Consider the following 15,232-nt stretch of genomic DNA (forward strand, 5'->3'; position numbering starts at 1 on the left):
GCCACATATGGAGGCTACAAATCAACTCCAAAACCTGCACTTCAAGGCCCCTCTTCTGACATCTTTCTGCCCACACCCATTTGCAGTCTCTGTCCCTCTCCTCTGGATGGGTCTGAGTTTGTAAGGGACTGAGTAGCTGAGGGCTCATGTTAGCTCTTTGGGATGCTTTTGCAGAGGATTCACATTCTGTTTACAAAACACCCACCCATCCTTCTTTTGGAGGAGGGAGAAGAGGACCGGGATCCAACTGGAGTAGCAACAATTGCCCAGTCCTGTTTACAGCATCTGCCTATGAAGTGAAAGCTCATCTGTACTCCAGGACCTCTGGGGACTAAAAAAATCATCCACAGGGAGAGAAGAAAAAAGAAGTGTGTCGATGATTCTTCTCTGTGGAGGAAGGATGTGTTCTGGGGGCTGTGGGGACAGACAAATGGCACAGTCAGATCTGAAGTGCTGCTGGCTCCCTCTGGCTCCCATGGGCACAGGCAGAACAGGGTTGTGGAAGGAGGGAAGGTGAGCCAAGATTCCCCCCAGCAGATCCCATGAGGTGAGTAATTTGCTGAGTGGCAGTGCCTGGCTCTCTTTATCTCCTGGCCTGGAAGTCAGCCATGTGTCTGCTCTGGGGACTGGGCTAATGAAGACACGAAGCCCCAGCCTGATGGGCTGCACTGGGCCCAGGGACTGGAGCTGGCTAGACAATCAGTCACAGCTGCGGGATTTGTCACAAGACAGGAGTGCATCTCTTGCCAGCAATGGCCAACATGAAAAATGAGGGGTGCAGTGGAGAGACAGGGGCTGGCACTCAGTGATGTAAAGGGTACAAAGGAGGTACACGTGGCAAATTCAGCCAGCGCAGACCACCGGGGCCCTAGGACCTCTGCTAATCAATACAACTGATCCTCATTGTTTGCGGATTTCACGTTTACGAATTTACCCGCTTGCTGAAATTCATTTGTCACCCCAAAATCAGTACTGGTAGCACTTTCACTCGTTTGTGGATATGCACAGAATGGCAGGAACTTCACATGCTCCCAACAGAGGGCAGGTGAGGTGACGCTCAGCCTTCTTGCTTCAGCTCTTGTACCATAAGCAAGTGTCCTTTTCACAGACTATTTAGCGCCATGTTTTTGCATTTTTGTGTTCTTTGTTGGTGGTTTTGCTGTTTACAATGGTCCCACATATAGTGCTGAAGTACTGTCCAGTGTTCCTAAGTGCAAGAAGGCTGTGATGTGCCTTACGGAGAAAACGTGTTAGAGAAGCTCTGTTCAGGCATGAGCGATAGTGCTGTTGGCCATGAGTTTAACATTAATGAATCAGTGACAGACATTAAGTAAGGTGTCTTTAAACAGAACCACACATAAAACAAGGTTCTTATTGGTTGGTTGACATATTGTTGTGACCAGAGGCTCACAGGAACCTAATCCTATATTTCCCTTAGGATCAGTAGTTCAATATTCACTAATTCAGCATTCATGGTGACTTCACAGAACACAATCGTCATGAATATAGTGTGGCCTGTACATGTTGCCATATCTTCTGTTTCCACTCACCAAGCACTTGTGTCCTGGCCATTCACTGCTTTCTTCTGGACCTGGATGTCATGTCTTAACTGTGGTGTGCTCGTCCACTTCCAGGTTGCAAAATGCTTACCCACCAGGTCCTTTGCTTTTGGGGGCAAGATACCTCCCAGACGGAAAAAAGATGGGATGAGTAACCGTGTAAGAGATCCTGGGCCTCCTGCCAGCTTAAGGCCCACATTTGAAAGTCCACGTTTGCAATCACTTAAAAACAAAAGTAATCAGATTCCAAAGTCCAGAGGCTTCCACCTGATTATAGTCTCAAGTGCAATTTCATGAATCTCACTGTCACTGTTGTCATTTTAATTCTAATAGGCTGGAGATTGAGATTTCTGGAGGGGAAAGTAAGTTTAATCTGATTCTTTTCTATACTAATATCTGTCCTATGACTTGCATAGGGTTGATGTGAGGACCAATAATTAACCTGGAAGTATTTTGAAAAAATCCAAGAGACATGTATTCTCTACACTGACTCCATCTGGCCTCATCAGAAATAAGGTGTTCTGGATATGAGAATGTTGTACATAAAGGAAACCTAACACTCTGTTGACCAAAATCTTTGAATTTCTACTTGAATGAAAACTCTAAAGAGTGTCATCCTCTCTACCTTCATGGGTGGAGCACAGCAGGCACAATTTAATCTTTCCATGGTGACTGAAGGATATAATTTATGAGGATGAGTTACTGTGCTGGGCTTTAAATAATATTATCCTTAATTGACAGATGTGGGGTTTCACACCCCTCCTCCCAGTCCTGCAGCTCTGAGCCTGCAGTGCTGTTTAGTTGGTGGCTCTGGTCTCCCTCAAGGACCATCAGGATCTGCGGGGCTGCCAGCCCCCATGCTAAAAACCTTGCCCTGCAGCAGTCTTTTGCTGGTGCCTTTGCAGCTTCCTCCTGGGCATGTGCTGTATCCACTGGCTGTGTCCAGCAGCCTGCCCTGGACTGCTCTGCAGACTCCTGCTCCCCTCATCCCTCCCGCTGCAGCTCCGCTGTCCACCCCCCAACTGTTCTACTGTAATTTAAGAACGTGGGGCTAGCCATTTAAAATGGCTTGGGGAACAGGGATAGAGGCTGTGGATTCACACTGCTTGGGCTCAACCCAGGATCCTCCATTTTTCACCTGTTAGAATTGAGATAGTTTTCTCTTCTAAGCCTTGCTTTTCTTCTCTGGAATGGAGATGTGAACAGTACTCAGCTCACAGAGTTGTTGGGAACATTAAATGAGCTGATCTACCTGAAGCAAGAGCCCAGAACCTGACACAGAGAATAGCAATGACTGTGCCATCACGGTGACAGCGAATTTCATGGAGCCAAGACTTCTGTGAATGCTTCTTGAAGGCTGGCTTTATCAGAAGTCTGCCTGATGAGTAAGTGGGTTTACTGCATTCTTGTGGTGACTGTTACATTGTCCTAGCTAATGAAGATGCTGACTTGACACCGTGTGGTCAGCCGACAGAAGCCTGATTCCAGTTTCTTCACCGCACAGGACAGGGGCAGCCCATTCAGAGTGGCCAGCCCTCAACACATTTAGAGAGACCTCCTTAAACCAGGAAGGGGAGATGCCCGCCCATAGATACTTCTTTGTTGCATGGAGGGTCTATCAGTGACTCTGGAGCTGCAAAGAAGCAGACTGCAGGTCTGGGAATGGGTCAGGGAGCAGGTGGTAGGGAGGGTGTCCAGGAAAGACTGAAGTATGGACTCAGGGACTCACAGTTCGGAGGTCAAATAGACTTAATGTTCCTGCGCTGAGCCATCTAGCAGTTTTGAGTACTACTAAGCACCAGGTTTTGGCTGAGGTGTTTGGACTGAATCAGGCCAAGACATGGCCTTCAAAATGATGTTTTCGCTAACGTCCACAGCCACTGTCATTTGACTTCTCTGCCTTGAGACAACCAGGAAGATGACTCTTCTGGGGGCCAAGCGTGACTGTGGGCAGAACTCTGCTTGAGGGGTCCTCACAGTCTGGCCCTCATTTTTCACTTTAGGTTCCTAAGATTGCTCAGATTTGGTTCCTAGCCTCTGCAGGAAGACAGTGGAATTACACTTTTTAAAGGTTTAGAACTCTGGCTTGTGTTATAGTTGCAGCTCATCAACATACACCTGACAGGAAGTGATGGGAGGATGGGAGCCAGCTGGTGCCCACAATCTGGTCCTGGTTGGTTGTTTACCAGTGAACTGACATCGCACAAGTCACCAATGGCCTGGCTCACGTTCCTCAACTTTAAAAGGAGAGGCTGGAATAGTTCTCACGTTTGATTATTCTATTCAGTAATTCCAGTTATGATAGGCACCAAGTAAACAATAATCACCGCAATGACAGCACTATTTTTAAGCACTTACTATCGACCGGTCACTATGTTAAGAATTTTACATAAGCGATCTCATTCTATCCTCACAACCATGTATGAGTTGGTATTATCATCTTCATTTTTCAGATGGGGAAACTAAGATTTAAAAAGGCGAAGTCGCCCAGCATCACGCATCCAGCAAGTGCAGAGCTGGGACACCCACACGTCTGTCTTGAGTGGGGGCATGAAGTAGATTTTTTCAATGCTTTCCTTGGAGATTCACATGTATACATGGGCATTTTCTTGTGTTGGAACATTAAAATAAAAACCACTCGACCTTCCAGGCAACTAATTAGGGGCTTATAGTGTTCTACTCATTTTCAATCCCTGATGGATGGCCCTAGTCTCCTGTGTGGCCTCACTGTGGCGAGAAGCATGATGTCATCAAGGCCTCTAACAGGCCGCTGCCATGGGAGGAATGGGGCCAGGGTCAGGTGCTGTCCTCCACCCAGCCCCAGTGCATCAGGCTGCTGTGGGAAGGGGCGGCTGGTCCCAGTTTATGTTCTGAGTGAAAATAAAGAGCAATCTCCCTCCCTATGCCTAAGCTTCCCCCAGCATTAACGTCCCCAGATATTTAGAAAAGACTATTCAAAGCAGCTGACCTGTCTCAAGCAGAGCAGAAATAGATTACCCCCTCCCCCACGCAGCAAAGGCAGCAGAGTGGGCACCCATGAGCAGGCCATCAGGAGCATTCAGGTGTCAGGCCTTGGCATGGCTGGCTGGACCTATGAAGGTGAGAGTGAGCTGAGGAAGCGTCCCAGCATCTGTGTGGTGGACAGTGGCCATCCCCAGCTGCTCAGTGCTCCGGCTACATGCTGCTCTGTCGCTTTTAACTTCTTCTGAGCAAGGGCCAAATTTGGTTGATTTCATACTGGTAGTCAGCTGGGTAAATTTAAGGAAAGTATATTCCATCTCCTCTATTTTCAAATAATCTGTAGCTTTAAACAGTCAAGTGCCTTTTCCATTCAGAAAAGCAAATGCTAGAGATGGACAACTCAGCCTAGGAATTAGAACTGAAGTAGGTTTTTAGTCTGTTTGTTTATATTTTAAAACAAACTTTTTACCCTGGCCTGCTCGCCACTGAATAAAAGTGATCTGAAATCTCTGCTATTAGCCTGCCACAAATTGTGACTGGCTCCAGAGAACAGGCAAGGCACACAGTCCATGAATCCTCCCTCAGATTCCTCCTGCCAAAGCCTTCTCACTCCAGAGTCTCCCCACGCTGCTCCTGCAGCTGGGGTCACTAAGGCACGAGGACAGTATTCTACCTTCTCAGATAACTACTCGAGGCTGGGAGGGGTTGGGTGAGCTGGCAGGAGACAGGTGGGACAAGGCACGTCTTCTCCATTGTCTACCACCCAAACCAATGGATTAATGCTTGTACATTTGACCCTTTACCCAGCCAGGCCAAGGACATCCACTTCAAGGCTCCCAAGGTGACCCCTTATCCCAGGTTCATCAGAGCCAGAAAAGGAATAGAGCCAGGAATAGCCAAAAGAATAAAAATAAAAGGAAAAATCAAGACCTTTTTCCTTGGTCTTGCTTACCCGCTAAGAACACCGAGAACCAAGTTAAGTACAAAAAATGACCCTATGATGATTAGTGTAACAAAATAGATCCAGGGCCAGTCCCCTCCTACAGCATCATTGACCTGGAAGAGTGGAATGATAGTTAGTGAGGCGCACTCAGCAGCCGAGCATGGCCAAGCGCCAGCCACAGCTCCCCAGATGCTGGCCTGAGCAGCGCCGGGACCCCGCGGGGTCCTCTAGGTGCAAATCAGAGGCCAAACAGCCTGCCCAGCCAATGGATCAGATTTTGTGGTTGGAGACTTTTTCCCCTGGTTGTCCTGGGCCTGTTAGGGTCCCTCCCTGAGGATCCTGGCCCTGGATGGAGTGGAACCTGGGACCTTGCCTGGCTGCATCGTAAAGAGATGTAGAAATGGTCAGCTTACCCGCTCAACACACCGAGAACCAGATTTAGAACGAAAAAGGATCCAAAGATGACCAGACTGACAAAATACACCCAGGGTAACTCATAGCCCATAGCGTCCTGCATCTGCAAAGATGAAGGAAAGTTAGGAGAAAGAGGAAGCAGAACTGGGTTAAAGCAAAGAGGCAGGCAGAAAGGTGTGTGAACAGACTGAAGGGGACAGACGGGCTGAGACTGGTTTTCATTCATGTGGATCAGGATCCACTGTTACCCTTGGCATCATCTACATTTAAAACACCTCCCCATGACCTTGATCTGAACTGTAAAGGACCTCTGCAGGCTCTGCCTCAAGAGGAACCTTGTCAGGCTCTCTCTGTTGTTTTTATTTTCTGGAAAAGAAAAATTTCTCCAGTGCTTTCTATTCACTTGTTTAAGATGTTGGGTCACCCCCAAAATAATTTCTTCAGCATGGGATGGTTTTAGCTCAGCTGGGTTTATGTGGCCATTCAATCTTCCATTCACCCTGAGGCACCCTGACTGTGGTGTCTGAAGCGCGTCAACTCTTACTGACGGAGCTGGAGAACTGAAACTGAAGAGAGAGTGTGAGGAAAGGCATCTTCAAAAAGGCTTGCCACCTGGGCCCTGGGCATGCGCGGAATTTGGAGTTAAACCCCAGGGCTGCACGAGCACTGCAGGCCAGGCCAGGAAAGGCAGTCCTTTTGGTTTATGTATTCAGAGAAGGGTTCCTGTGCCTGCAACTACAGCCTAGAGGGAAACCAGCCTTGACCTGGAAACTATGACCTGTGACTAATGGAATGATGCGGACACTTGTGGAGAGTGGCAAACACTACAGTAGATGGGGCAGTGCTGTGCTGGAGCTGGCCCCTGAGTGCTGTGCGGACCTCCCCACATGTTCAGCAACATTGGTGGCTTCAAATTGGCCATGTGAGAGTATTTACACCACAGAAATGGGCAAACAATGCCAATCAGACTCTACCCCTGGTCCCTAAGGAGTGACTGTTAAGCACTTGCTAGCTCACCACCGGCTAGAGCGTGGATGTGAAGATAGGTCACCGAGCACTGTTTTTATCAAAGAGGACATTTATTCTGATTGTTTCTCAATCCATTTCTTCTGTTGCTTTCTGACTAGATTAAACATGGTTTAGTCCTAGCTTCTTAAAAATGAACCCCAACTCTGCCCTTGTGAAATTAGCTCACAGAAACCCAAATCCCTAAGGCATATTAGCTTCCTGAATGATTTACATCAGGGGACTGGCAGCATCCAGGAACCTGTTCACACACACATCCTCAGGCCCCACCCTCAAGCCATGCAGGTGCTTCTGATGCGTGTTTGAGAACCACCAGTCTACATCATTCTCTCCACAGCTCCTGACTTCAACCACAATGACACAACACATTGTACAGTGAGTCACCACGTACCTCTGGGATGTGGTACAGGGGTGTTCCTCAAAGTGTGGTCCGAAGACCACCAGCATCAGAATTATTTGGGTAACTGTTAACAAAGCAGATTCTGGGGCCTCCCCCCAAGATCTCAGCATGACATAAATCTGCATATTAATCACCCCAGGTGATGCTAAGGTGTGCTGAAGTTTGATGACCACTGCTGTAATTTCTACCTTGGGTGCCTCCAATGAGTTTCAGGTGTGTTGGGTATTAATGCCCTCAGCCCTCGGAGAGCACTGAGCAACCTTATCCATTTACCTAAGTATGCTGCATAAATATCACGTTTTCTGTGCACTTCAAATAAAAAAGACTGAGAGGTAGAGCGACCTACCAAGTCTGACTGACGTGTTACATCCAAATATGTTCTTTACAAATGCGTCAATATTTGTTTGGTATTACTATTTTGGTTTGAGAAATCCACCAAATGTAGTCATAGTGCATAGCACAAAAATTGTGCCTGATGATTGTTGGTCTGAACTGAGTTAATGAGGAAGAGAAGAGTTCCCTACATAAGTCCACTTACCAATTAATGTATTAACACTAATGAATGTATTAAATTCAATTTAACATGAGTTTATTATGTGTTCCCATTCCCACATTCTCTGCTGTATTTTCTCCGTAGCACTCATCATCTTATAACTGTATAACTTACTTATTTATTCCATTTATTATTTATTGTTGGTCTTCCATTCTGGAATGAAGACTCCATGCGCCCAGGCGGTTCTGATCTGTTTGTTCACTGGTGTATCCCACATGCCTAGAAAAGTGCCTTGCACATAGTAGGTACTTAGTAAATGTTTGTTGAGTGAATGAATGAACTTAATATGTGCTAGCACTGTGCTGTAAATAGGAAGCCCTTGCCAGTACGGGAGACAGATAATTAAGAAGCAGCTGCAATACAGGGTGGTAAATGCAATTTGTATGCAGCATTCCAGAAGCACAAGAGAAGAGTGGCCATAGGAGCCTGAAGTGAGCAAGGGCCAGACCAGGCAGGACTGTGCAAACCTGGCACCATGGAGTCACTGAAGGCAAGAGGAGTTGAGGAGCAGGAAGGAAACCCAGAGTCTGTGGCATTCTGTGATGGGAATGGGGGTTTCCGGAACTTGGCAATTGTTAAAAATAGAGCCTACAGCTGTACAACCTTCCTGGTTGTGTGTTGGAGGATTTTTCCAGTGGCTGAACTACTAAAATATCCAGCAAAACAGCAGCTGCTAGGAGAGGCAGGCCAGAGGTCTCTGCACGTCAGACCTTGTCCCAATCCCTCGAGCCTGGGAGCCTTCCTTTTGCCAGAGGTAACTGTCTGAGCCAACAGTGAAGAGGAAACCAAACCAGCAGAGGGAAGGGCAGTAAAAGTCTTCATCGCCAGAAGGAAGACAGAGCTGTGCCGGTATGAGGTGGGGCGGGATGGCTGAAAGGAGTGAGGGAGAGACAGGTGTGTGGGCTGCAGGGAGCTGGCCGGCCACAGCCACACAACGATGACCACAATGGCCACGGGTCTCCATGTAGTATGGGGGACTGAGAGGCAACCCTTTGATTATTCTTGGCATCAGTCATACTAGAGTCCACATTTTTTAAACAAGAATTTATCAAGTGTCTGCTATGTGTAAGACACTGTATTCTGTGTTGGACTCTCTGATACAGTGAAAGCAACAGGGTTGAAAACAGGCCTGAGAGGGGAGTTCAGGCATCTGCAAAGGAAGGGCCTCTGTGTACATTTGGATCCAAGGTCACACGAAGCCTTTTTATGTCCCTGTAGCTTTTCCTCTCTCAGATCAAATCCTGCTAATGAAGGTCAGAAGCAGCCTCTTCTAAATCAGTGCTTCTTTGCTTTTTTTGGAGGGTGGGGATGTCAGGAAAGCTGATGAAAACTATGGATGCTCACCAGAAAAAATGCACCTCCACACAGTGTTCTGCAACATTTCAAGGGCGTGCTGACACCCCAAAGGAGCCTTTTCTCCAAGTGTGGGTTAGGGGGTTGGGGGTGGCACAGGAGGTCTGTTCTGAGCAGGCTCCCTTTGCTCCTTCCTGGCCACAGACCCCACCTTCCTCAGGACAGGCAGGGACAGCCAATTCCAGGAGGCAAGAGCGTGCTCACACAGTTCGCCCTCCTAGCTGCTCGAGCCAGCGGATGGTGGGAGGGAGGGCTGGCTGGTGCTCAGTCAGCTGCCTTGAGATGAAATCTCTCCTCATGGGTTCTGCATACCCTATGTCCTGTCAACATCTCACCTCACAGAAAACTCAGTCCTCCAGGCCATACAAACCCATGCATCCTGGAAACTCCCCTGGGCCCTTGATTAGTTTGGGTGTCCTTTCCTCCAGGCCACACAAACCCATGTATCCTGGAAACTCCCTTGGGCCCTTGATTAGTTTGGGTGTCCTTTCTTCCATGCCACACATGAGGGGAGTGGCTTCTGGCATCATTAAGGACCTCGAGACCAGCACCCCATAGACAGCCAGGGCCATGTCGGGCAAACACGTGGTCTCCACTTCTCCATCGCCCTGTGTTTCTGCTTTGGTCCCTTCCTTGGCTGTGGGCTAGTTTTTTCAGAGGCTCAGAGGGGACTAGCAGTTCAGAGTCAGGAGGACAGATGAAAGGTTAATGAGCTTTAAGGTGGTCCTAAAAAGCCCACTACTCCCTGGGAGAGCAGGGCTCAAGGTAAGTCCCTGTCTGCCCAGCTATGGTCTGAAAGGAAAGCTCCCTTTTGCTTTCTTTCCTACTTTCTGCTCTTTATTCTGGGACACCTACATCTTGGGGGGAGACTGCGTAGCAAGCAATCACCCAGTACTGGGGGTCCCTGAAGTAGGGCAGTGCTGAGTGGAAAGACTGACGTCTCATTCAGTTGGAACAGGGCTTCTAAGAAGAGAAAAAATAAATAATCCTATTTTTAAAAATGACCTAGATTGCTGACACCCTTATTTGGAAGTGATAAAATGGACAGACACTTCTTAGGAAGATTTGTGACCTTCCCAAGGAAGGCACACAGAGAGGTGTCTTGACATTTGTCATTTGCAGCCATCAGAACTAACAGGGTGACCCCCCTGGGCTGAAACACCAGCCTCACCATTGCAAGAGCCTGTGGACAGAGCGAAGGGAATTCTCAATGAAGAATACCAAAGGCCCTTCTGAAACCAGCATCGAACTCCTCAAGGGGACCCCAGCCTCAAGCCTTCAAATCCACCATTTGTTTTTCTCCAAAAAGAAAAGCAGGAGGAATGCCACCTTCCCCGTCCCCTCAAGGACACTCCCGATCTGAGCTGACATCCATGGGGGTTCACGTTGCATGGACTTTCTCCTGTAAGTTTTAGGCACAGGTGCTGTGGATCCCAAAAGCCTGAATGGTTTCAGCGAATACCAAGAGAGAGGCTGTCCCTCACCATCAAGGGGCAGGAGGTGTGAACCCACAGATGTCACAGTACTCTACATGGAGTGTCACTAGAGGACAGGAAAGGGGGCCAGTGTGTGCCAGTCAGCCCAGGGCAATGGCTCCATAAATCTGTGACTATTTGCGACCTACACCACCTTGCTTGCTGGGACATGAGTGTCCATCTATGGTCATTGCATGAGCAACACATTAAAAGCAGGTCTCGCCTGACTTCTTTCTGCCCCTCACCTGCTGATCATTGTACGCAAAAACCCGCGAGTGCCTCAGAGCACAAGTAAAAGCCTGGTTTTTGTGGGAGAAGGAAACAACAGGCTGCTAACACCAAGGCAAGCCAACAAAACATACTCCTCCATGTATTAAAAAAAATTCCCGGCCTCAGCTGGGATCAAGTGCTTGCATCGTGTGGGAGGCTAGGAGCCATAGGTGAGTGACGGCCCCCGTCTGAAGATCTGTAGGGGACAGCTGGCTCACAGTCAGAGGGGCTGCCAGTGGGGCATGGGATCCAGCTGCTGCCTGTGACTGCACCTGGGGGCTTCAGGGCTGAGAACACATGGAGCAGCTGAGCAGTTTCTTGGGTCTGTGAAAAGAACCTAAAACACAGGTCTCTGCAGACTCCCAAACCATGTGAAACTTGGCTGGCTTCCTCCAGGGACAGGAGCTTCTCCCTTGGTGCCCATCCAGCCTCAAGGCCAGAACAACCCCACTTCCACCTGCAGTGTCCTGTGCCCCTGCTCCCATGTGCACACGGCCCTGTGCTGCTGAGCCACATGATTGTGCGGGTCCTGTGACTCTTCAGTGAGACCTGAAGCCCTGGATGGCAGGCCCAGACCCCCTGTTCAGTCCTGGGACACAGCAAATGCTCAACAAACGCTTGTTAAATTGAATTATTGAATAATAAGGACTCATATCTAACACCGGTGAAATGAATAAAATAAAACCCAGTAAATAAATGAATGAATGAATGAATAAAAGCTTTGAGAGATGCTAATTCTCTTCCTTGATATGTTTATAAACCACCACTTTGTTTAGATAACAGATTCTGGTTTGAGCAGCATGTGCAGCATGTGATCAATACTCTGAGGCAGATTAAAAGTTAAGGACCACAGAGTCCAAAGTTAAGGACCACAGAGTTCTAAGTAGGACCTAACACTGTCTGCTCTGACACCTGAGAAAGAGTCTAGAACGTTGTTCTTGGGTTCACTTAGAATCAGATCATCAGTAGCACTCAGCCCCATCACCTCTGCTTTTTTAACATCTTCAGACATGTTTTGTAGTGAAAGGAGGTGGCTTTTTGAAGACAAGATGGAGTGAGAAAAAAATTGAATAAAATACCCAAGTTCAACCTGTTTGGATGTAAAAGACCTTTGTCATAAACAAGGGATATTTTAGCAGCACCAAGACCAGAGATTAGAGGCTGTCTTGGGTGTGCACGTGAATTTTGCAGGAATACCTTCTCAGCACGCCCAGACAGGTATGTGGGACATCAAGACAAAGCATGGAGTTGCCAACTGACTTAATAAAATTAAACCATCGTACTTTGTTCCCAAGGTCTCCTTCTGGCTCAACCAAAACTAATCCCAGGTACTAGAGGAAACACTATTTGTGATTCTAAAAATCTTTCCTTTACATGATTTCTCATTAAGTATTCTTTCTAACCTTAATTTTAAGCTCGACTTTTAATTTTAAAAAATCAGTAAAAGGGGCCGGCCCGGTGGCACACTGGAGAGTGCGCCGCTTGGGAGCGCGGTGGCGCTCCTGTTGAGGGTTCGGATCCCATGTGGCGACCGGTTCCCGCTCACTGGCTGAGCGCGGTGCGGGGGCAACACCGAGGGTTGCAATCCCGTTGCTGGTCCCCGGTACGGGCGTGACACTGAGGGTTGCGATCCCGTTACCGGTCAGTAAAAAAGACAAAAAGGAAAAAAAAAATCAGTAAAGGAATGGATCACAGAGAAACCAAGTAAAGCGGCAAGGGTGATATCAGGAAGAGGGTTATCCCAGTAGGGTGGGGAGGAATGTGAGTCTAGGAAACACATACCAGAGGCACTTTACTGTGCCCCACGCTGTGCAATGTTCTCAGGAGTCCCTAAATCAGAAGGGCATTGAGTGAGCAGAGGTCAACAGAATCCTCTGGATGAAGAATTACTGAGGCATCTAGGTTCCTAGAGAGCTAGAAACATTTATTCTAATGCAATGCCTACTATGACTGCTGCCTCCCTTCCCACAGTTCTCACAAGCAACCTTCTCTCAGTATTCCAAACCCTGGGTCAGTGGCCATGTTATTCTGTTACCCATAAGCATGGGGCTATCTCAAGTGCTGGGCACAAAGTCAGCACTGAACAGATATTTAATCGATGTTTATGCTTCCTGATTGTGATTTAGCTACAATGTGGAAGGAATAATGCTCAGAATTGCAAACTGACCCTCATTCTCAGATCATACCTGAGAATCCTACAGATAGAGTCCTGCAGATCAGCCTTATTCAGTAGCCTCATATCTTTTGGAAGGCACACGCCTAAACCACATAAGACAAGTAGTCTTGAATTATATGCAGAAGGCTAGGGATGTTTGGTTTAAAACACACACACACACCTAAAAGTAGAAATAGAAACCAATGGAAATGTTACACAGCTCTGCATTCTTCCCTCTCTTGGTGCTTCACTGCTCCTAAGGAAGGCCAGTGCTTTTTATCTGCTCACATTCCCTTCATCTACCAACCCCGTTTTTAAAGAGGCTTGGGTGTTCTGAGAGAATACGGAGAAGCTTTCCAAGGAAATCTAACCCAAACATGAGTTTTGGTTTAGTTTCCAAATCTCTCTTACTCTGTCATCTACAGACTCCTAGAACAGAGCACTAGGTACAATTATTGTTTTAAGAAAACTGTTCAGATTGTTGAGGCCTCAACCCAAGGCTTGGCCAATGGCTTTCCTAGCCAAGGCAATGTTCAAGTGTTACTTGACCAAATTTGATTTTATTTTTAGTCCACTAACTCTTCAAAATCTTAACAATGTAATGCAATAATGGATGTCGGAGAAAAAGAGAAATAGACTCGACATTATCCAGAATAGGAGGCAGATGTTGGCTGTTTGCTACTGGTGGCCACCCTGGTCCCTCCTATCCCAGGCTATTTCCAGTGACTGAGTCAATTACTTCTTTAATGTTCTCATGACCTATTCTTTCCCCAGGAACATCTATCCAGCTGTTTGGTGGTTCTGATGAACCCAGCTCTAGGTTTCTATTCATTGCTATGCTTGGAATCTTGGCTGCTCCTTCCCAAGTCCTCTAGACTTGCCCTTTGGGCTAGAAGGGAAATTCATTCTTCTGAGTGGAGGACCCTGCTTCCCTGACCTCCACAGAAACTGGGTCCTTCGACTGGTTCAAATCCAGTGGCATCAGACTCACCAGGAGAGCTTTTCCAAAGTGTAGGTACTAGGGCTCTAACTTTGGAAATTGTTTGGAATTTGGAATTCAATGGCTTGAGGGCAGTCTGGGTATTTTCTTATTTAAGATCGCTCCATGTTTGATGCTAAAACATTCTGAGATTTGAGAGTCTGGGGGTTAGAGATACAAGTCTAGAGGCAAGGAGGAGCAATGCTCAAGGGGAAGGAAGGAAGAGAAAGAGGGAGGAAAAAGGAAGAGAGGAAGAAATGGCCACAGCAAGGTCAAAGCAGTTAGAGATACTGTCTGAAAGCAGGCGCATTGGGCTGGGAGGTGCTTCTGTCATGAATACCCAGGTAGGAGGCTCTGTTTCAGTCTTAGGTGTGTGTGCACGTGTGTGTGCACTCACATGCAGGCACGCACATGCGCATACACATGCACAACATGGTCATTTTGGAAAGGTGCCACTCAGAGAGTGGCGTGTCTCACGAGCCGGGTTGTTCCTTCACCTCTGACACTTTTCTGTTCCCAGCTTGAGCTCCATCACACTCCCCAGGGGGAAAAGCACAACACAGCTGCTGAAAATTGGCAGTCGCAGTTGTGTGCTGCTTCTCAGTCCCCACTCTGGCTGTCATCATGACAGCATTTCTTTGGGTCACATCTAGCTGGTGCGGTATCAATGACTTGTGGTGGGGAGAGGGAGGGAATGATGGAGGAAGATCATAGCAATACACCAGGGCTGTCGGCAGAGTAAATTATACCCATTCCCCCACCCCACACCCACCCACTTGCTACCACCCTGCTCTCAGTCTGAGGCCGTGGAAGGCTTTTCCATAGCAACATAAGGCATGAGTTTGAAGCCCATGCAATGACGCTCCATGGCACAGTTCCATATGATTATATAGTCTATGGCCCACGGACAGAAACTGCCTATTTGCAAAAGAATGTTTCTATCCTTGGCTGGCCAGAGGGACCAGTCCAAGGTAGAAGGACCTGCTTTGCTAAATAAAATTAATTTGCCCAAATGTCATAAGTTCAACTCCTCTGTCTTACTAATTATTCAAAACCAAGTTCTTATTGAGTATGAGCCCGAGAGATGTTTTCCAATATTTCATCTTAGTTTGAGGCAGAGGTGATTGGCCTTTGTCTTTTGAAA

The 15,232-nt window shown here is 47.6% G+C and overlaps 1 protein-coding gene across 1 annotated transcript in view; it reads right to left on the bottom strand.

The window, feature by feature from the left end:
• LOC103586435 (voltage-dependent L-type calcium channel subunit alpha-1C-like) overlaps positions 1-15,232 on the bottom strand; it is a 500,162-nt gene that overhangs the window by 34,170 nt on the left and 450,760 nt on the right. Inside the window, exon 8 of the mRNA XM_008567719.1 lies at positions 5,877-5,980. Coding sequence (XP_008565941.1) covers positions 5,877-5,980 — 104 coding nt within the window. The remainder of the gene's footprint in view (positions 1-5,876; positions 5,981-15,232) is intronic.

Source organism: Galeopterus variegatus, unplaced genomic scaffold (assembly GCF_000696425.1).
Source record: "Galeopterus variegatus unplaced genomic scaffold, G_variegatus-3.0.2 Scaffold337, whole genome shotgun sequence".
NCBI classification, from domain to species: domain Eukaryota; kingdom Metazoa; phylum Chordata; class Mammalia; order Dermoptera; family Cynocephalidae; genus Galeopterus; species Galeopterus variegatus.